Here is a 21,689-nt window from a genome sequence, read left to right as displayed (position 1 = left end):
GTAACTAGAACATTGCAAAGAGTAATAATAAAAAAAAAACTCGCAAACAAAGCAAATTTCGCACTTTAGAGTGTGAACATAACAACAATTTCACACTTTGGAGTGTGAAATACGAACCAATTTCGCACTCTAAATTGCGAAATACGAACAACAGAGATAAAATTAAATTTTCACTTACTAAGTGTGAACATTTCCACAATCACTAAGTGTGAACACATACGCTTAAACGAAAGGTGAAGAGAGAATGAACAGACATCGATTCACAATCACAAAGTGTGAAATGTTTCACACATATTAAGCGTGAAACGTAGCAACGAAAAAAACTATGAGATGAGTGTGAAAGTGAAGGATGGTATGACAAACAAAGATGATGGTAATAAGGTAGGAAAAGAGATATGTTTGGAATGAAATCAAATTTTAAAGGTATTTGAGTCATTTTGGTGCAATAAAGAGAGTGTGAGATTAATAGGGAAGGTGTTAAAACTAATGCCCTATTTTTTTTTTTTGGTATACAACGGCTTAAAGAAAAATCAAAATGACTACAACACTAGCGCCTCATGAAAAGAGTGTGACGGTAGTCTTCCGCAAGAAGAGGAGCAGCTGCCATAGGTGGAGCTTCCAAGCACGTCAAACGACTATTCCCACGAGCCCCATCCTTGGCTAGCAAATCTGCCACCTCGTTGCGAAGAATATGCTCGAACCGCATCACCCAACTAATGCCCTATTTAATATGATGTTATGTTACAAGTCATTTTTAATTAAATAGTAAATTATTTCAAAGACGTCTCCAAAAATAAAAGTAATATAATAAAAATTAAAATTGGTAATATTTCTTGTTATTATGGGAATGGAAGGAATATTAGCAAAATGAAAATGAATGAAAAAGGAACGAGGCAGTGGTAATTATGAAATAAGGTAACGAGGATTAAAATTGGGCGATAAATGAGAGAGAGAGAGAGAGAGAGAGAGAGAGAATTAAGGGTTGTTGTGTTATTGGGTTGGAGATCGAAATCAACCGCGTGAAGATGGAAATGGAAATTGATTGATTGATTGATTGATTGAGGTTTTCTTTGTGAATTCTGAATCGAAATCTCATGGTCTGATACTCTCTCTGATCTGTACAAGTTTAGTGTGCAATTCTGCTGCAACTGCAATGTCATCATCGGCACCGCCTAATGTCGATCTCTTCGATGCTTATTTCCGCCGTGCTGATTTGGATCGAGATGGCCGCATCAGTGGTGCCGAAGCTGTCTCCTTCTTCCAAGGCTCCGGTTTGCCCAAGAACGTCCTCGCACAGGTGTGTTTGTGTCTTCCTCAATTTCTTCTTCTGCAGTTCTGCTTATCATTCACTAGTTCCATCCATCCATCCATCATATTATCATATGACTATATTAATTAATTAATATTATCAACTACTACTAGTCTTGTTTTCAATTCATTATTATACATGATCATCACTTGCTCTGCAGATTTGGGCATTTGCAAACCAAAGCCAAAGTGGTTTCCTTGGTCGGGCAGAATTCTACAATGCCCTTAAACTTGTCACTGTGGCACAAAGCAAGCGAGAACTCACCCCTGAAATGGTCAAAGCAGCATTATATGGCCCAGCTGCATCTAAGATTCCTGCACCTCAAATTAATTTCACTGCCACTGCCACTGCCACTGCTGCACCCCCATTAACTTCCCCCGCACCTACACCTACACCTACACCTACACCTGCACCACAGAGCGTCCCTGTAAACCAAAATCTTGGACTTAGGGGGGCAGTCCCAAATTCGAGTGGTAACCAGCAAAACATTCCTTCTCAAAATTTGAATTTGCCTGCTTCTAATCTTGCTCCCCGTGTTGTCACTCAAGGACTCTCTGGAGCCATACCTGTTGGTGTAGTTCGCCCTGTGACCCCAAGTTATGGCTCCACCGGCAAGACGGGCGGAGCTCCAGATGGAATGCCCTCTCAAATTGCACCTAGAGGGAGTAGTCCCGGATCAATACCAGAGGGGTTTGGGCTTGCAACGTCTGGATCAAATGTTGCACTGGCACCTAGACAGTATCCTGCCTCAGGCACAAAGCCATCAGATCAAGGGGTTAAGGATTCTAAATTAAAGGATACTTCTGTGAATGAGATTTCTCCTGATTCATTGTTTGGAGGGGATATGTTCTCGGCTAGCTCATTTAAGCCGAAGCAAGATTCTTCTCTGCAGGGACTTTCTTCTGGTAGCTCTCCGCTTTCATCAGCTATTGTTCCTATATCTGGAGGGAGCCAGAACTCTATCAGGAGTAGTACCTCTGATTCTTTACAGAGCTCACTTGCGACTCAGCCTTTTGGTGCACAGCTTCACCAGGCCCAGCCACTGGTGAAACAGAACCAGCATGCCCCAGTCCAGTCACCAAATATGCTGAATTCATCTGGACTTCCAGTGAGATTGCAGGATTCTGCTTCCAGTCAACCCCAACCCCCATGGCCAAGGATGACTCAGTCTGATATTCAGAAATATATGAAAGTATTCATGGAAGTAGACACGGATAGAGATGGGAAAATCACTGGGGAACAAGCACGAAACTTGTTTCTTAGTTGGAGATTACCTAGAGGTATATTTCTTATAATTCTACTTTCTTGCCTTATTACTTGGACAGCAAGCGTAACATGCTTTCTTTATTTTTACACTTCTCTAGTGCTTTGTCCACACATGCAATAAGACATTCAGCTTAAATATGATTTATGACACCTGCAAATTCTAGGTTGTATTTGGAATTTTTTTTGTGGGTAGGGAGGGGAGGGCTGCTGTTCTATCATTCTAGTATTCAAGTGCTCCGCGTGAGTAACTTTTCAATGGCTAGCTAGTTTGCTAATCACTATTTGTATACCATGTTTTATACATTTCAGAGGTTTTAATGAAGGTCTGGGACTTATCCGATCAAGATAATGATAGCATGCTTTCTCTCAGGGAGTTCTGTATAGCACTGTACCTAATGGAGCGGCACAGGGAAGGACGTGTTCTTCCAGAAGTACTTCCAAGTAATATTGTGCTTGATTTACCAACTACCGGTCAACCTGCCCCCCTTCACAGTGCTGTAACTTGGGGAAATCCATCAGGTGTGTGCCCAATAGTAACTAGCATTATTTGTTATAACTATTCATAATGTGGAGAATATTTTCTCATAATTTTGTGTCTGTCCCATTCTATATTTGGAAGGTTTTCAACAACAGCAAGGGGTGACTGGATCTGGTGCTCGACAAGTGAACCCTACTGCAGGTCGCCCGCCAAGGCCGGCGGCTCCTGTCCCTCCGTCTGATGAAGGTCCTCAGAACAAGCAGCAAAAGTCCAGAGTTCCAGTCTTGGAGAAGAACCTCATTACTCAGCTGAGTTCAGATGAACAAAATTCAATTAATTCAAAGTTTCAAGAAGCAACAGAAGCTGATAAGAAGGTACTGTATCTTGACTTCTTTGCAGCATTTCTATTGTTATGCTTTGTTTGGCAGGTTCATTTATTACTTTTATTTTACTATTTCTTCTTCGGAGTTTCTGCAATGTGAGTAGGAAGTCATAGGTTTGCGTTTTCGAATAAACTTCTTGCAAATGCAATTTGAGGCTGCCTACATTAGACCCATGATGGACCAGACACTTCAATGAACCTCACCATGGTAGGAACTTTATAACACCAGGTTGCCCTTTGTTCTTTTCTGGGTACATTAGGAGGAGGTGCTAGCTTGTAAGCAGGGAAGGGGGATTAGTGTCCTTGTTGAGGATCAAACCTCTTACATAATCTCAATCCCCCAATCTTAAAAGACTTGGGGCGGTGATAGTTAAGCTACAGCCAACTGGCCTTATGGCTGGCATGTTTATTAGTTTGGTAGCTCTCTGTCTCTGTCCCCCTACCCCCCTAACTAACATAGCTGCAGAATTATTTTGATTTTGATTGAAAAAATTGCTTGTTTACCTGTCTTTCCTACTAGGCTGTATTTTGCTTATCTATTGGTCAATTGCCATTGCTTATTTTGATTTGTTTTTTAATTTTATAATAAGAAACTCTTATTAGGGATTGACAACAGTGGTACTTTTGTCTTTATGCTTTTGTTAACTGCAGGTGGAAGAACTTGAGAAAGAAATTGTGGAGTCTAGAGAGAAAATAGAATTCTGTCGTGCAAAAATGCAGGAGCTTGTGAGAATTTTCGTTGCTCTGTTCCTTTGCATCTTATTAAAATTAAAAGTTCTATTCTGTTTGGTCTGTTCTCTATTTGTGCTGTTTTTAGTTCCTTTTCTGGATAAAGAGGCAATTGCTTACATGTATACTGTATCGTGATTTGCAGGCTGAGCCATAGATCATAGAAATGTACTGATGTAGCTAGTAATTATGAAATGTAATTTAACAGACAAATTGTTTCCCATTAAAATTTATTGCATTTCAGAAGAATGGATTTTCCAAGAACTTTCACCATGCAAAGTTTTAAAGAAGCAAAACATCATTTCTCATAATAGGCCTACTGAATATAATTAAATAGGTACTTGTACATTAGTAAATGTTATATCCCTTCTTTCAGCTTTGGCTGCTTCTCCAGATACCTAGGAAGTACTGGCCTCCCCCAAAAAAAGATACCTCGGAAATATAAACATCTATTGAAAACACAAGTTGGGCTCCTTATGTGTCTTTATATAATAAAATTGCAAATACCTACAAAAGAAGAACATATAAAAGCTGCCTTTCTTTTTCTGTTAATGATTAATAATGTCGTGTTGATATTCCGTTTTCTTTTTCTTTTCTCCCCTTTTAAACAAATTTCTTGTACTTTTGCATGTAAAAGGTTATATACAAGAGCAGATGTGACAATCGTCTTAACGAGATCGTAGAAAGGATATCTGCTGATAGGCGTGAGGTATTTTTCTTTAGAATTTCTTGTGTCCTTATTTCACGTATATCCTTGATTTTATCATTGCTCAACCTATCAATTTCAGGTTGAGATTCTAGGAAAGAAATATGAAGATAAATATAAGCAAGTTGGAGATTTATCATCCAGGTTGACTACTGAAGAAGCCACATTTCGTGACATACAGGTAGAATGAAATATGGCTTTTTCTTCAATTCATAGCATACTGGCGTATGTGCTAAAAGTTTGTTATTCTTTGCCTACATTTGGCATGTGTAGGAGAAAAAAATTGAATTGTATCAAGCAATTGTCAAGATGGAACAGGGTGGAAATGCCGATGACACTCTACAGGTACATTTGAATATTACCGGGTCTGCACATCCATCTTGAGGAATTGATTTCATGTCTCATCTAGTCATGTGCAATTTTCAGGCTCGTGCTGATCGTATCCAATCAGAACTTGATGAGCTGGTGAAATCTCTGAATGAGCGGTGCAAGAAGTATGGATTACGTGCAAAGCCCACAACATTAGTGGAGCTACCCTTTGGTAATTTTTAATTTGTTGTTATATCCTTTCAGGTGTCTCAAGTCTATGCCATCATGTCATGTCTGTAACTTTGTTATCTGATATTTGTTGCGTTTCTTTCGTTGGCGTTAGCTTTATTTTTTAATATGACGAAATGGCATTCTGGTGCTTAATCACTGGTAATGAATTGGCGTGAGAACTATTTGAGCCAGAACAACTTGATGCAGGTTGCCTGATCAAGTGGCTTTTAAACATTTGCAGTTTATTAAGATTTTCCTTATGTAACCTTAAATTAATTTAGCATGCATGGAGTCATGGACATGATCTATATTATCTTACAGAATTCTGGTCTCATGTACATTTTTTGGGAAAAAGAAATCAAGTAACAATACGATTAATGTCTTGCTGTTGACACTTATTCATTTCTAATGCTCTTTGTAATAATTGCTACTGTAATTGTTATCAAGTGTTGGAATAATTAATTCATTTTTGTAGGAGAAGTGAACATTGAGACTCACTGGTGCTTCTCAATACATTTGATTTAATTGATTATTGTCTCTTTGGAAGGAATTGAAATTAGCTTGGTATTGTTATATAAAATAATGCTTAATTTTTAAGATTGCTCAGGAAAAGTCTTTAGTTATTGATTTTCTGTGTCTTTACAATTGCAATTGCTTATTATGATTTGAATGAAGCTTACAAAACCATTTATAGCCTGCAAATCAACTCTTCATTTTTGTTGAATGAAATTGCTTCCTTTCGTTTCTCATATTGCTTGTTCTAGTTGTGTCCCATTGTTTCTCTTTTCGTGTTGCTCTGCCCACCACTCACAGCTTCCCTCCAGTATATTTTTGTATCAAATAATGTAATTTATACATGTGTGTGATGTTTTTTCTTGTATTCTGTGGCCTAACTCAATTTAATCCTTTAAGGCTGGCAACCTGGTATCCAAGAAGCAGCTGCTGATTGGGATGAAGATTGGGATAAGCTTGAAGATAAAGGTATCCAATTGACACTGCTAGTTATAAATTCATCATTTTATGAGCAATGTTGTATTCTTAATTGATATGTCTAACTTCCGCAGACTCAAACTCTATTTGACTTCGTTTGTAATTCTTGGTTTAATGAAAATATTATTACATTATTCCTGTAAATCAAAACAGCAAGATTAGTCTAAATACAAAAAGTTCACTAATGTAGTAGGGCACACATTAATTGTTTCTTGATTTTATCTTTTTGTTTGTTTTGCTTGGCATATTTCATCCTTCCCAGCTGTATTTTCTTCGTTTTGATGTCTTGTGTAAGTTGATCCTGCCTCTACACAGCCACAAAAGATGTACATCAAGCATTTCCCTATATTTATGGAGATTCAACAACAATAATTAAGGTGATAGATAGACACCTAATAAATGCTAGTTGACAAATACAAATGAGGAAATGATACACAGATCATAATTTAGGAAATAAACGTAGACAATATCTTTTCAGATCAGAAAAAGATATTGGAACACTCCCCCTCAAGCAGGTGAGCTAATGTCCTTCAGTCGTAGCTTGATAATTAGCTCCTGAATTTTTTGAGGGGAAGTGCATCTGCTATTTATTTTCTGAATGAATGCATTGGGGATTATTTATGTGATCAACTATATTCTCTTTTATAAAAGGCCTATCAATCTCCACATACTTTGTTGGATCATACGGAACTAGATCTTATGCAATGTTATTGTTATTACAATGCAAGTTCATTGATTTTCTTCCTTCAGTTCTCAAATCAAATCATGCATAATTGTTGTTAACCACAATAACTGGAAAACTCCAAAAGGCGTACTTCTTCTGAACTCTGCTTTGGCAGATAATCGTGTTACTATATCTTCTTTCTTCTTCATGTTACCAATTTACTCTCAATGAAGGTGCGGTGCCCCGTTGTGGAGCTTTGCTTAACTAGAGATCCTCTGTAGTCAGCATCCATGTAGCTTTCCGCTAGTGCCCTTCTCTATGAAGTCTCTGTTTCCTTGTACCTTTCTTTTATATCCATATTTCTAGTCGTTAGCTGATGAGCTATACTTAGTTGTACTAGGTTATGTTATTATTTTCTCAGTGTAGCTGTTTGTCTAAGAGTGAGGGATCAATTTTGAGCAGTTATATTTCAGGAGATGGGACCATCCAAAAGTAGGTGTATGTTTAAAAGAGATTATATGGTATTGGTGGGATTGAAGTTATGGTTGACTGCTATTTCTTTATTTTCTGGTCTTCATCTGTCTTCTTTTGGAGAATGTTGGAAAGATGAAAGATCTGAATAAAATTCTTGGTTACTTACTATAGTTTCCTCTAGCAGAGTTTGCTGTTGTCAAAGAACTCACTCTTGATGTGAAAAACATCATAGCGCCTCCAAAACAAAAGTTGCCACCGGCTGTGAACAAGAAAGCTTTGGATGTTGGCAGTCCAACATTTGCAGCTTCACCCAAGAGTGATGACAAGAAAGATTTGGATGTTGGCAGTCCAACGTTTGCAGCTTCACCCAAGAGTGACGATAAGTCAGAAAAGCCTCAGACTACAAATGAACAGGGAGTTAGCAATGGATCTGTTTATAATAAAAGTGAAGATGGCTCTGCTAGAAGTGCTCCTAATAGTCCATTAGCAAGCAGTGCTGTTGGAAGCCCACACAGAGACCTTGGTGATGCTGACATTAGAAGGACTGCCGGTGAAGATAGCTCACCCCATTATCAAGATGCCATACATGAAACCCAAAGGTATGGTTTAGGATTTGTATATTAGTTTTCGAAATGCTGGTCAGATGAATCTGTTGAAAATTGAGGATCACAAATATACCATAAAGTTCTCATGTTTACATTCTGATAGTGCTCAATTCTTATTAAGCTATTTGTGTCATGGTAGCACTTTGCTTTTCAAGACTTAACTTGCTGTTGGCCATATTTTGGCTGAATTTTAAACGATTCTTTGGAGCGCTTGTATGATGCTATGACTTTGAAATGTTATCTAATAATTGGTGGCATTATGCAGCCTCACTTTGTGTTTCTGTCTCAGCCTGCATTTCACCTCTTCACAACATTGCTAATTGTCATGTATGTCTTATGTCAAATTTTAGAAAATTTAAATAACCAAGAAGTGAATCATTTACAGATCATACTATAAATTATGACAGTATCATGGATTAGAAAGAAATATTATTGCATTAATGTGACTTGTGAGCCTGTTGCGGGCGAGCAGGTTGTGCATGATCTGGTGTTTCATTCCAATCTGTGGGTTTAAAAGGTATTTATTGGTTTAAAAATGTGTTTTAAGGTACACCAGTGTCCATGGTTACAAATACACGCTTCATTTCATATTTTCACGTGATATAGATCTTATGATCTTGTAAAATGATCGTTTTTGTATAATCTTGCTTGTACAGTGATCGTGGTGATGTCAAGTCTGTGTTTTCTGAGGACAAATTTTTTGATGAACCTAATTGGGGAACCTTTGACACAAATGATGATATTGATTCAGTTTGGGGATTCAATGCTAGTAGCATCACCAACGAGGTATGCAAAATTTTCCATATGATTGTTTTTTAGAATATGACTTGGAGTTTCAGGATATGTCAATCGTTCCGTGATACTTTTGACTGGATATGAAGTCATGGTGATTTGGTTATTTGAAATCTAAAGCCTGTATAAGATATTATTATTGACTTAAAATCAAATGGATAAATGTGTCGGTCACTCTTTCCAAAAATAATGGAAGGCAGTTTGCAAAGGATTGAGGGGGTTGGAGGAGAAAGCATAATGTAACATGAATGCAAAATTGCACATAGATCTTTTGGCCAAAGGTCAATATGTCAAATATATTCTAAGTATGAATAAAAAATATTAAAAGTACACCTGCTCTGTTGAACCCTCAGCATTTGTTAGTGTACTGGGTATTTCTTAAACTTACATTTCAGTTGCTTGTACTGTGTTTGGTCAATGGATACCTCTATACACTCACAGTGTAATGATCCCTTTTGGACATTTGTTTTTACAGGAGAGAGATCTTGGCAGTGCAGGAGACAACTATTTCTTTGGCTCTGGAGAACTGGGCCTGAACCCCATTAAAACAGCTTCACCACGGGCTGGGGACTTCTTCCAGAAGAGCAGTGGATTCAGTTTTGATGATTCTGTACCAAGCACTCCACTTTTCAGCTCAAGCAGCTCCCCTCAAAGGCCCAAAGAGTGGTTGGAAACTGCATTTGACAACTTGTCAAGATTTGATTCTTTCCGAACACATGATAGTGTATCTCTACCTGCGGGGGAGACACTAGCGCGATTTGATTCAATTCGCAGCAGTGTGGATTATGATCATGGTCATGGCTTTCCAGCTTTTGATGACTCGGATCCCTTTGGCTCTGGGCCGTTTAGGACTTCATCAGAAAGTCAAACTCCAAGAAGAGGGTCTGATAGTTGGAGTGCTTTTTAGTTTAGAAGTTCTACCATTACAATACATACATCATTTCTGTCTTCAGGCCTTGGTGGAGTGGGTTGTGTGTCTTACTATTTAGAACCTCCTGTAATGTATTCTTTGTATTTAGCATGTGTATTCACTTTTCCTTTGCGGAGGAGTGCTGGGTTCTGTTCAACCTAGCAATCCACTTCAAAGTTAAGGCCTGCCTGTAATTTTGGCTTGTTGGTTGATAATTTTTAAAGAGATCGTTGAAGATATCTCCACGTGGAGAGGAGATTGTGATATTGATGAATGATGACTATCTGATTTGAGTGTTGTTTAATGAGCGGAATTTAGTTATGGTTATTTTTTTAATGTCGTGAAGTATATTGAACATAATATATCTAGTTGAAGGTTCTTCCTTTGTAGCTAGTGTTCATTGGGCAGGCCGAACGGGTATCTTGATCAGTTTCCATAATATGTTGTATTCTGACGTAAAATTTTACAATCGAATCTTATGCAATGCTGTAGCCCGTGAGTGTTGTGTTTCACAAAACTGTGCTTTTAGTTTGTGTCCCCATAACTACTTGTTCTGCAATGCCAGTAATTTGAGATGTCCCACAAATTGTTGTTACACCATTACAAATCTCTATTAATGGTTGTTTTCAGCAATTCAAAACGTATAGCACCAAAAATTGCTTTTTGTTCCGATTGGTGCAAAAGACTAGTGGGTTCTATATTGTCAGAGGCAGCACAAATGATCCACAACTAAGTGGACTTCATTTTAGTCATATGAGATGACCAAAAGTGAGTTTTATCTATCTAAATCACATTAGAGTGGACCCAACATGTTTTCAACACAATTGTAAGATTGATTACACAACCATTATCTCGGAAGAGTTATATACAAATTTCATCAAGGTATAAAGTTTCGGGTAGAACCCATTGTTCATTTATATAAGCATTACTCGTTTTGTTATCTCATTGTTCTTCTATCATACTAACTTGAGCGTTAGAGTGTCTTTGCAGGTACTTTTCCCTTGCGTCAACACCACACCATTGCATGAGAAGATTCTTCCGGAAGGTGCACCACCAGTGTGAGAGATCAAGAGCATCCAGTAGGTCAGAAAACAACAATTGAGAAATTGTCATAACAGCACACGTTGAAAATGAGATAAATGGAAGCGTGTTGCGAATCAGGGTATGCAGTTCAAAGTCCAAAATGGACACCGAGTTGAGTTGTCACTTTGCACTCGACTTGACACATACTTACCACTCACTGTGGTGGTGGTGGAGTGGAGTGGAGGTGGTCCTCCCAGTCTAATTATAGTTCTGAACCCTACTCCACTCAACTCAACTCCGGGTTTGTGCTCTCATTGTCTCCCGCTAGTTAATTAAAATCCCATCTTCTATTCTGTTCACTTCACCAATCACCACACCACACACATTCCATGCCTTCATCTCTTTTCTTTCTTCCCTGCTTCAATTGAATTTATTATAACATTCACAAACCAAACCAAAACGCATCGTACATTACAACTGCAGTCTGCATGCAGCAGCAGCTAGTCTATCACGACCACCACGGGTTCCGGTTCTGGATGAATCTGCTGAGCTTGTGCCTGTGCCTGTGCCTGTGCCTTGCATTGCACAGAGCACCAGGGGAAGGAGCTTCCAGACATGACAACGTCGTCGTCAATGTCGGTGCCATATTCACTCTGAAGACTATAAACGGAAAAGTCTCCAAGATTGCCATCGAAGCTGCACAGAAAGATGTCAATTCCGATCCTCGCATCTTGGGTGGACGTAAACTTTCCATAACCATCCATGATTCTAACTTCAGTGGCTTTCTAGGCTTTATTGGGGGTATTCAAATTCACTCACTTCCTTCTTTGTTTAACTTAATTGTATAAATTCTTATACTCCTTTACCTGGATCCTGCTATTCAATCACTTTGTTAATTCATTCTTATTTAAACTTGACTGATAATAGCCCTCAGGTTCTTGATGACTGATACTGTAGCTATAATTGGTCCACAAAATTCAGTAATGGCCCATGTGCTTTCGCATCTTGCAAATGAGCTCCAAGTTCCTCTGCTATCTTTCACGGCTTTGGATCCCACCCTCACACCTCTTCAGTGTCCTTATTTTGTCCAAACTGCACCCAGTGACCTGTTTCAGATGACTGCAGTTGCTGACGTGATAAGTTATTTTGGTTGGAGGCAGGTCATTGCAGTTTATAGCGATGATGATCAGAGTCGAAACGGGGTAGCTGTCTTGGGGGACAAACTTGCTCTCAGACGCTGTCAATTGTCTTACAAAGCAGCACTGCCCCCGGATCCAACCGCCACTGCAGGTCATGTTACTGATCAATTGCTCAAGATAAGAAGCATGGAAGCTCGAATAATTGTTGTGCACACCTACGCCATTACAGGTGCCTTGGTTTTCGACATGGCTCAAAAACTAGGGATGATGAGCAAAGGCTATGTCTGGATAGCTACTGCTTGGTTATCAACTGTTTTAGATTCAACTTCACCTTCATCGCTTCCTTTAAATACTTCTAACTCAATTCAAGGCGTTCTTACACTTCGCCCTCACACCCCTCAGTCAAGAAAGAAGCAGGCATTTATCTCGAGGTGGAACCACATAAGTAATGGCTCAATTGGGTTAAATCCATATGGCCTGTATGCTTATGATTCTGTTTGGATGATTGCTCATGCATTAAAATTATTTTTTGATCAGAATCAAACCATTTCCTTCTCTAATAATACAAATTTAAGTGGCACCAGGGAAGAGACTACTCTGAATCTTGGTGCTCTGCACGTTTTTGATGGAGGGAAACAGTTACTTGATAACATATTGCGCATTAATATGACTGGGTTGACAGGACCTATTCAATTTGTTTCAGACAGATCTCCTTTACATCCATCATATGACATCCTTAATGTACTTGCTACTGGTTATAGGAGAATTGGATACTGGTCTAATTATTCAGGGCTCTCTGTAATATCCCCTGAGAAACTTCACACTAAGCCTGCCAATCGTTCAATTTCGAACCAGCGTCTACACCGTGTCATATGGCCTGGAAATACAACAGAAAAGCCTCGTGGGTGGGTTTTCCCAAATAATGGAAGGCAACTCAGAATTGGAGTTCCCAACAGAGTTAGTTATGGGGACATGGTGTCACAAACAAATGGCACCACTGCAGTTCAAGGATATTGCATAGATATATTCTTGGCCGCCATAAAATTGCTCCCATATGCATTTCAATATAAGTTTGTTCTGTTTGGAGATGGACATAAGAACCCGAGCTACTATGATCTTGTCAATATGATTACTTCTGATGTCAGTAATACTCAGAAATTATAATCCCTTTAATTAATAAAGTTATGATCACTGTATTGCTTTTACTGATGGTATGTCACTTGCATTTACAGTCTTTTGATGCTGTTGTGGGTGACATTGCTATTGTCACTAGCCGGACAAAGATTGTGGATTTTACTCAACCATTTATAGAGTCAGGTTTAGTTGTGGTTGCTCCGGTGAAAAAGTTGAAGACAAGTGCTTGGGCTTTCTTGAGACCGTTTACTCCACAGATGTGGGGTGTCACTGCACTTTTTCTCCTTCTTGTTGGAATAGTGGTGTGGATTCTTGAACACAGAACAAATGATGAGTTTCGGGGGCCTCCAAAGAAACAGATGGTTACGATTCTTTGGTAAGTCTTTTCTTATTGTTACATTTGTTCTCATCAGCCAGTATGACAATATGTACTTAAAAGTGTCATGCAAAGTAATATTATTCAAGAGAACTTGTCCAGTGTATTTCTGGAGCAGCCCAAGTAACTTGTATAACTACTTATCATAGAACCTGATTTACATTCAATCTTGTTATATAACGATGAGATGACAATCAAGTCAAGTTTACTTCCCTTCTTTGACTCTGGTAGCTACTGTACATAGCCCAACATTAACTCATCATTTTTGTATGAGATTGCAGGTTTAGTTTCTCAACCATGTTCTTTGCGCATAGTAAGTCCACAGTTCATGTCATATGATAGGTACTTAGCGAGTTAGTTAGTAGGGCCTACTAACTAACTCCCTAAGTACCTATCATAATATTTATAAAACATACCATAAAGTGTATCCTGGTAAGTAACTAGACAGAAACCAGATTTCTCATTGTTTCAGGAGAAAACACAGTTAGTACACTTGGTCGTGTTGTGTTGATAATCTGGCTTTTTGTGGTTCTGATAATCAATTCAAGCTACACAGCAAGCTTGACATCAATTCTGACTGTGCAACAGCTGTCCTCGCCCATAACAGGAATTGACACTTTGATATCCAGCAACCTACGTGTAGGGTTCCAAGTAGGATCATTTGCTGAAAATTACCTGAACGAGGAACTCAACATTGCAAAACATAGACTCGTTCCACTTGGCTCACCAGAAGAATATGTTATTGCTCTTGAGAAGGGAATCGTTGCAGCAGTGGTAGATGAACGACCCTATGTTGAACTCTTCCTGTCAAACCACTGCAAATTCTCAATTAGGGGCCAAGAGTTCACCAAAGGTGGATGGGGATTTGTGAGTATCTTTAATTTACTCAAAATTACTTGAATGCAGCTTTCTTAGGATGGAGAATCTAGGAATATACCAGGGCACAAATTGCCAGTGCAGAAAAACAAAACATTACAGTAGGTGTGTATGGGACGTCAAATATCACAAGTTGAGTTGAATTTTCAATAAAGAAAACTGTCATGCTAGTTTATTTGAAACACTAGATACTATTTTGATCGTTCAATACTTCCTCAACTGCAATTTGTGTGTACATATAAAACATTATGTTACTTGTTGTCATCATTAATTGATGAAGTTCATAATTTTTAGTTGAAGCTAGGCCCCTTAATTTCTTGAGTTTCTTTTCTTGGCAGGCATTTCCGAGGGATTCTCCTTTAGCAATTGATATGTCAACTGCCATTCTGAGTCTATCTGAGAATGGTGAACTTAGGAGGATCCGTGAAAAGTGGCTTTCGGAAAAGGCTTGTGGTTTTCGTAATAATGAGGATGAGCAGCTTCAATTACATAGCTTTCGGGGCTTGTTTCTGATCTGTGGCATAACATGTTTCCTGGCGCTTCTTATCTACTTCTTTTCAATAGTACGCCAATTCAGTCAAAACACTCCTCACAAAGACAGATCACGCATCCAGACTTTTCTAAATTTTGTTGATGAAAAAGAAGACATATCACACAACCAATTAAAAAGAAAAGTTGAGGATATTTCATCAGATGCTTATTCCAGAGAAAGTCATTTGAGGAGCATAGATCAGAGGGCACAAATGGATAAATCCCAAGAGGCTCCTTTGGCTTGACTCAGTTATATATAGGTTGTTCTTGTTGAAATTTAAATCTAAGTCGTTAAGTGATAGCATTGTTGTTGTGATATCAGGTGGGATTTATTTACTCCACGAGTAAGTCAAAAAACTTACTCCAAATCTTAGCCATCAATTTAATTAAAAACAAACGGTTGAGATTTTAATTTAAAACCAATCACGTGCCTCACTTCACGTTTATTCTTTGTCTGAACCTTCCCTGTTCTCTCATTTTCCCGTTCTTTTCCGTCTTCCTCGTTCTTGTTTCTCCTCCATTTTTTCCTCTTTCTTTGCCACTGATTTAAACACTGAACCGAACACGCATATGGCAATATTTACTTGATTGTCACCTGTATACTGCATATAATCATAAAGTTCCGTTGCAGAATTTTAAACATAATAACTGGTTTATTTGCAAATTCTGAATCTGATAAAGTTAGTTATCTGCATAATTTGACAAGGACAACAATTGATTTTGAAGGATTCAAGTAAAGAGAAAGTCAAAATATGTAAATTTGAACCATTCATTTCAAAGGATTTGTAATTTGACGGGATACCAATTGATTTTCACTATATATAACTATAAGATTAATTTGTTTCTGTGTTGGGCTCTTTTACAAATATCTCGTTGTTGTGGCAGAAGACGGTGGAGTGGCTGTCACAACGTCAAGGTTCCAAAAAGATCGATAGGGTTTGGGGAGGAGTTTTTCAGTTTTCAGGATTTCCGAAATTGGTCACTGATTGAGGGGAAGGGTCACGTGAGAGATTAATAGAAAATAATCTCAGCTGTTAGTTTTTAATAAAATTGATGGCTAAGATTTGGAGTAAATTTTTTGACTTACTCCTGGAGTAAATTGAGACCTCCTCATAATTCAATACCACTAAATATATATTTAAATATTGTAAAGCCACTTTTGTGAAACAAAAACTCTGCGGGGCACAATGTTTTGGCCGAAAGGTTGATGACATCTCCTATAAATAGCATTGAGAGATTTGTACTCTCATATTTCAAGAGAGAGTTTAATATGTTCTCTCTTTTATATTTAGAAAGGGGTGTTTAGTTTCTTCCATTTAGTAAAATGGCGGATTCTACCATACCCTCATTGTATGATACATGACTGACACATTTTGACGTGGACCAATAGGAGACCGACACCTGACACCGTATTTAAATATTTGTTTCATTTTTAAACATATACGGAAAAAAAAGACATATTTATTATTAGTTATTATTATATCCAAGTTGATTTAAGGTTAACTCACCCACTATGGTTAACACATTTCGAGGTTTTGAATTTCTAAGAGGGAAAATGAATTGAGTTGTCACCTTTGGAGGGAGCTGAACTAAGAGTGTTTCAGACTACGACGGCGAAGGCGACGACGGCGGCAAAGGGTTTGTTGACGGCATTGAAGGCTCCACTGTAAGAAGCGAAGGCTTGTTGGACGACTCCTGAAGCTATTTCAAGTGTATGTTCCTGGGTTCCTTTTTGATTTCGTGATTTAGGGTTCTAAGCTCTTGTTTTCAGTTGGTGTAAGTCCTTCAACTCTTGTTTTCAGTTTGTTTCTTTTGATTTATTTGTTCTTTATTCTGAAATGGTGAAATTAGGTTATGGAAAGTAATGTCTTTCTTCTGTTGATTTAGTATCTATGTTTGGGTCCTTCGATTTATTTGGTTATGAAGTTTAGTTGATTCTGAAATTTGTTAGGTTATGGAAAGTAATGTACAATCTGCTTCAAATGGAGAAAATGGAGAGGAACAATCTGCCGAAAATGTAGAGGAAGAAGTCCATCTCAGTTTAGGTAACAATGTGCCTGATTTTCCTGAAAATAGTGCACATTCTGAGGAAAATGGTGATTCTACTGAGTTGAGGATGAGAACGATGATGGTGCTGTGTATGAGAAGAACATATTAGATTTGACAGAAGATGATATAATGGGTATAGAATTCGATTCTGAAGATGATGCAATTAAGTTCTATGAAAGATATGGTCAGTGTTATGGTTTTGGTGTGAGGAGAGACAATGTCTATCGTGGTTCGCAGGGTTCCATTGTTACTCGTCAACTTATCTGCGGCAAAGAGGGAGTGAGGCATAGAAAATATTGGAGCGGAGGGACCGGGTTAGAGTTGCAAAGGGAATTACCACGGTGTCATGTCCAGCTCGCTTCCGTCTTCGCTTTGAACGCAACTCATGTAAGTGGAAAGTTGTTTACTTTGACAAGACTCACAACCATGTTCTGGCACCTATGGATAAAGTCCATCTGATTTCTTCATATCGACACCTGAATGATTCTGACAAGGCCATGATTAATAGCCTTAAGCTACATGGGGTGAGGACTTGCAATATAATGGGCTTGATGTTGGGGCAGAAAGGTGGTCATGAGACATTGGATTTTACCAAGAAGGATCGGTTCAATCACATTGATAAGGAGAAGCGGATAAAGGTAGGAAACGGAGACGCAGTTGCAGCTTTGTCATATTTTCAGGCTAAGGCTGAGGGTGATCAAATGTTTTTCTCCCCAAGTATACTAAAACTGAAGATGAAAATCTAAAGTACTTATTTTGGAGTGATGGAGTAAGCAGAGTGGATTACCATGCATTTGGCGATGTAATTGCCTATGACAGCACCTATAAGAGAAACAAGTATAATAAGCCTCTGGTGATTTTCTGTGGCTACAATCACCATGGTCAGACAACTGTTTTTGGTTGCGCTTTGATTACGGATGAGGCGATTGAGACATATAAGTGGGTGCTGGAGACATTTGCTGAGTGTATATTTGAGAAGAATCCCAAAGTTCTTGTTACAGATGGTGATTTAGCTATGAAAGAAGCAATAAGGCGTGTCTCTCCTAATGCCCGACACAGACTGTGTTCATGGCATATTCAACAAAAAGCTTTAGAGAAACTGAAGAATCCGGACTTTTTGGAGGATTTTAAAGGTCTGATTTATGGTAACTTCAATGCCGAGAGATTTGAGCATCTTTGGGCTAAGGTTATGGAGAAGTATGGACTTGGTAATGATGAGTGGTTAACAAGAATGCATGGTATGAAGACAATGTGAGCAAGTGCTTATATGAGGGAAAAATTCTTTGCGGGCATAAGAACCACGTCAATGTGTGAAGGGATCAATTCATTCATCAAGAGCTATGTTCAATGTAAAAACAGTTTGATAGATTTCATTCATAATTTTGAGAGGGCGGTGAAGGAGTACCGACACAACGAGGTATTTGTTGATTTTAACACAATGTATTCGGAGCCTTTGCCCACAACTCCTCTTGGTTATATTGAGCATGGCTTCTCACAACATTTGACCAGGAGCATGTTCAATGAAGTGAAAACCCAGATTGAATATGTTGGTGGCTTAAATATTATTCAAAGGACTAAGGTCAATGATGTGGTGATGGCGAAGATGAACAAGGCTTTGTATGAAAGGCGTGAGTATGTGGTTTTATATGACAAGAATTCTTCAAAATTTGTGTGTGATTGTGGTCACTTTGATTATTCTGGAATCCCTTGTTCTCACATGATATGTGCAATGAGAAATGAGAGAGTGGATGAAGTTCCTGCTAGTCTTATATGTAAAAGGTGGTCAAAGACGGCTAAGGTGGACTACATGAATCAGATTAATGACACTGTTACTGGAAATGATGCGAAGAAATTGGCAATGCTAAGGGGGGTGTGCTTTCTGCTGCTTGCAACATACTCAGTGAAATAGCTTGTGAGAATGTCAATGATTTCTCTCATGTTCTGCAGGACATATATAAGTTGGCTGAAAGTGTTCAAAAGCATCGGGCAGATAGCAGAAACATCCGCACTGGACCATTCTTGATTGGGGATCCAACTGTGGTGACCACAAAGGGGCGCAAGAAGAAAGGTGGGAAGAAGAGAAGGTTATGCTCAAGATGCAGAATGGCTGGACATACAATTCGCACATGCCCATAAATGCGTCAAGGAGTTGGTACTCAAGAAGCCGCTATGGGTGATTCGTCTGTGGAACTTGATGATGTAAGTATACATGTTGAGTTCTTAAACTATTATGTTTTCTTGTAGTTTCTTTACTTTTCCAGTGATGTAAATTGATATTTCTTTGTAGGTTGAAGATGATTTGCCATATAATGTAAGTATGCCTGAAGTTGTCTCACATCAAGGTGCTGCAAAAGGCAAAGGTAAGGTAATTATCCTTGTGGCATACGTTTATGCTTAGTACATTGTATGGTAATAAGATGACAATGAACGTTTGAGAAGTAATTATGTTTTACAGGACCAGAGTGTTAATGAAGCTTGTTCTCAAGATTTGGATTATCCTTTTATGACTCTCATGACCAGGAGTATTTTCGTCTTCGAATGAACATCATGAATGGGTACACTATGTTCCATCAATTTCCACCAACTCAAAATTTGCAATCATACCCTGGAATTCGCATATGTGAACCTGGATCTTCTTCCCAAGTTCCAAACGTAAGTGTGAATGTGTTCCTTAAAGGGATTAAAAAATTTGGCCACATAAATTATCTTTTCTAATTTAGTAACTAAACTATTATGGTTTGTGACAACAGTTTATGGGTTACTTAGATGAAGTTGAGCGGAAGGTGTAAGACCCCGAAATAAATGACTAGATTATTTATTTATTTTCGTTGTATTAATTGAGTATTTGTTTTATGTTATTTTCCTTACTCGAATCCTATTACGAGTCATGAAAACTAGTTATATGATAATTAAGTTCAGATTATGTTTAAGGATGACACTATAGTCATTCTGAGGGATAGCATGAGCCGTGTTCGCACTCGACTAAGGTTGAGAGTGTTCGGAAAATGATATATCCGGTCCTAGAGCATTGTTTAAGATAATTTTAGAATTGAAGGGAGAATAAGAACCTCTGAGAAATTTTCCCATGTCCAGTGCTTCGTTACGAAACTCTGGACTGTACGCACGTTAGGTTTTGCTTCCCGAAAGTCAGTCGAAGCTAGACTTTAACTTCTCAGGGACTTTAATTAAGACCCTGAATGAAGAGTTTTTCTATTTGGAGCTTCTAACGAATTTTCCATCTGCCATGCCTCATTCCTTTCGACGGTTGTGATATTTCTTCAGAAGAAAGTTCCTTCATCCGACGTCAACTGCAAAAAATAGTTTTCGGCATATTTCGATCCATACTGCGTTTGAATCCTTTTCTTCATTTAAATGAGCCTCAAAATACGTTTTGGCATTCTGTCTTCGAAAACTTACTTAAAATCAGCAGATGGAAGTACCAAAATGTCCGGACCCTAAAAATCTTTCTTTTCCTCATTTTCTCTCTCCTATAAAAGGAGAAAATCACAAAATATCTTCATTTTGTGCTAGTGTGGTCGTGGGTTGCTTAGAGAGAGAGAGAGAGGAGGATCTTTTCTTCCATTCTTGCCTGATCGTCCTGATTTCTGAAGCTCGCGTAGGTGCAGAGGAAATATTACTTATGTTTCTTCTTTCTGTTGGGGGTATCCATGTCTTTCTGTGCTCAAAGTTTGGAGCAAAATGTCTGATAGCTTTGATTTTTCTTTTCTACTACCTTTCCTACTAACCCAACATGCTATAATCGATGTCGGTATGTTCGGATTTTCTCTGAGTCACCGTAGATCTGAAAAAATGTCCAAAAACCCATTTTCTCTATGAGTTTACTTTTTGAGTCAAAAAGTCTCGATCTAGTATAGCACCTGTAGGATTTGTTGTTAGTAAATGCCTTGTTTATCGTTATTCAAAATCTGTTTCGAAAAATATAGACTTTGAGTTTTCGGACAATTTTATTGGACAAAAAATCCCCTATTCTAGTTTCAGCTCCCGTAATTGTTCCGAGTGTTCCCTACCATAGATAACACCTAAGAATACCTAGGAATTTAATTAGATCGAAGAAATAGTTCGGAAAACCCTGCTTTGGATAGTGGCCGAGACTTGTTTGTGTTAGGACTGGGAGAAAAATAATTTCTGGGCAAGCATGGCCTGATGGTTATTGTAGCCCTTTCCGTTGTCGAAAATTTGGCTTTGGTTTCGTGTCATTCTGAGTTCTGTAGCTCGAGTTATGCGCGTTTTAGCGAACAAAGGTCATGTTGTCCATTCTGCCTAAATGTCAAACTCTGAAGCTTCTAAAGTTTCTTTTTGGGGTTTGTTTAGTGTTAATAGTTTATATTACTTCGTAGTGACTGAGAAATGATACTTTGCTTAAGGTTTGGAACGAGTTGAGCCAATGGGAAGATTTTGGAGCAAGCGGTGAGGTTTCACGACGGAGGAGGACGCTTCAGGGAACTTGCTGAGTTCAGGGACTTGCTTTTGGATCGGATTATTATGTCAAGCTTGGATGGAGAAATAAAAGGTTAGGGTAACTCAGTATAGAGTGTCTTTGAGTCTTGCATGCTTTAATCGCACTGCTTGCGTTTGAGATGAAGGTGTTTAATTTGATTGGTAATTGATTGCAATGTTGACATATTTTGATATGTTGTACACTTGCTTGTGTTGACTGTTCTGAGGCTTTTGCCAAATATGTTCTAGGGCTTCAGC

At 38.4% G+C, this 21,689-nt stretch overlaps 4 protein-coding genes across 6 annotated transcripts; all 4 read left to right on the top strand.

Annotated features, from left to right (window-relative positions):
• Window positions 1–899: 899 nt before the first annotated feature.
• On the top strand, window positions 900–10,149 carry LOC130732830 (uncharacterized). The gene is made up of 13 exons (XM_057584819.1): window positions 900–1,297; window positions 1,470–2,589; window positions 2,885–3,094; window positions 3,195–3,427; window positions 4,087–4,161; window positions 4,802–4,873; window positions 4,953–5,051; window positions 5,144–5,215; window positions 5,297–5,411; window positions 6,323–6,391; window positions 7,723–8,137; window positions 8,800–8,929; window positions 9,411–10,149. Exons 1-13 carry the CDS (start codon window positions 1,154–1,156, stop codon window positions 9,840–9,842), a joined length of 3,186 nt encoding a protein of 1,061 aa, XP_057440802.1. The 5' UTR covers window positions 900–1,153; the 3' UTR covers window positions 9,843–10,149.
• A 747-nt stretch (window positions 10,150–10,896) lies between these two features.
• Window positions 10,897–15,375, top strand: LOC130732829 (glutamate receptor 3.2). 3 transcript variants are annotated; one of them, XR_009017131.1, is made up of 6 exons: window positions 10,897–11,669; window positions 11,796–13,147; window positions 13,240–13,517; window positions 13,799–13,830; window positions 13,990–14,498; window positions 14,732–14,869. XR_009017131.1 is itself a non-coding variant. In XM_057584817.1 (6 exons), the coding sequence occupies exons 1-6, from the start codon at window positions 11,357–11,359 to the stop codon at window positions 15,167–15,169; spliced, it is 2,808 nt and encodes a 935-aa protein (XP_057440800.1). In that variant the 5' UTR covers window positions 10,907–11,356; the 3' UTR covers window positions 15,170–15,375. The 3 variants fall into 3 exon arrangements, 2 of the variants coding, with proteins under 2 accessions (XP_057440801.1, XP_057440800.1); XM_057584817.1 differs by having other exon boundaries at window positions 10,907–11,669; window positions 13,990–14,384; window positions 14,732–15,375; XM_057584818.1 differs by lacking the exon at window positions 14,732–14,869 and having other exon boundaries at window positions 13,973–14,170.
• A 1,503-nt stretch (window positions 15,376–16,878) lies between these two features.
• Window positions 16,879–18,228, top strand: LOC130731934 (protein FAR1-RELATED SEQUENCE 7-like). The gene is made up of 4 exons (XM_057584095.1): window positions 16,879–17,020; window positions 17,113–17,360; window positions 17,537–17,676; window positions 17,793–18,228. The coding sequence occupies exons 1-4, from the start codon at window positions 16,879–16,881 to the stop codon at window positions 18,226–18,228; spliced, it is 966 nt and encodes a 321-aa protein (XP_057440078.1).
• A 51-nt stretch (window positions 18,229–18,279) lies between these two features.
• On the top strand, window positions 18,280–19,109 carry LOC130731928 (protein FAR1-RELATED SEQUENCE 9-like). The gene is made up of 2 exons (XM_057584089.1): window positions 18,280–18,828; window positions 18,921–19,109. Exons 1-2 carry the CDS (start codon window positions 18,280–18,282, stop codon window positions 19,107–19,109), a joined length of 738 nt encoding a protein of 245 aa, XP_057440072.1.
• Window positions 19,110–21,689: the final 2,580 nt, after the last annotated feature.

Source organism: Lotus japonicus, chromosome 1 (genome assembly GCF_012489685.1).
Source record: "Lotus japonicus ecotype B-129 chromosome 1, LjGifu_v1.2".
In the NCBI taxonomy this organism is placed as follows: Eukaryota; Viridiplantae; Streptophyta; class Magnoliopsida; order Fabales; family Fabaceae; genus Lotus; species Lotus japonicus.
This window is presented reverse-complemented; position numbering and strand designations above follow the sequence as displayed.

Bases quoted from the DNA above. Each gene is read 5' to 3' on its own strand.
- LOC130732830 (XM_057584819.1), top strand. From the start codon at position 1,154: ATGTCATCATCGGCACCGCCTAATGTCGATCTCTTCGATGCTTATTTC. The intron at 3,095-3,194 runs GTGTGTGCCCAA...TATATTTGGAAG, and splicing joins AACTTGGGGAAATCCATCAG to GTTTTCAACAACAGCAAGGG. The intron at 4,874-4,952 runs GTATTTTTCTTT...TATCAATTTCAG, and splicing joins TATCTGCTGATAGGCGTGAG to GTTGAGATTCTAGGAAAGAA.
- LOC130732829 (XM_057584817.1), top strand. From the start codon at position 11,357: ATGCAGCAGCAGCTAGTCTATCACGACCACCACGGGTTCCGGTTCTGG. The intron at 13,148-13,239 runs GTCAGTAATACT...TTGCATTTACAG, and splicing joins TCAATATGATTACTTCTGAT to TCTTTTGATGCTGTTGTGGG. The intron at 14,385-14,731 runs GTGAGTATCTTT...TTTTCTTGGCAG, and splicing joins CCAAAGGTGGATGGGGATTT to GCATTTCCGAGGGATTCTCC.
- LOC130731934 (XM_057584095.1), top strand. From the start codon at position 16,879: ATGGAAAGTAATGTACAATCTGCTTCAAATGGAGAAAATGGAGAGGAA. The intron at 17,021-17,112 runs GTGATTCTACTG...TAATGGGTATAG, and splicing joins TGCACATTCTGAGGAAAATG to AATTCGATTCTGAAGATGAT. The intron at 17,361-17,536 runs GTAAGTGGAAAG...ATGTTGGGGCAG, and splicing joins TCGCTTTGAACGCAACTCAT to AAAGGTGGTCATGAGACATT.
- LOC130731928 (XM_057584089.1), top strand. From the start codon at position 18,280: ATGTGTGAAGGGATCAATTCATTCATCAAGAGCTATGTTCAATGTAAA. The intron at 18,829-18,920 runs GCAATGCTAAGG...CATGTTCTGCAG, and splicing joins GAAATGATGCGAAGAAATTG to GACATATATAAGTTGGCTGA.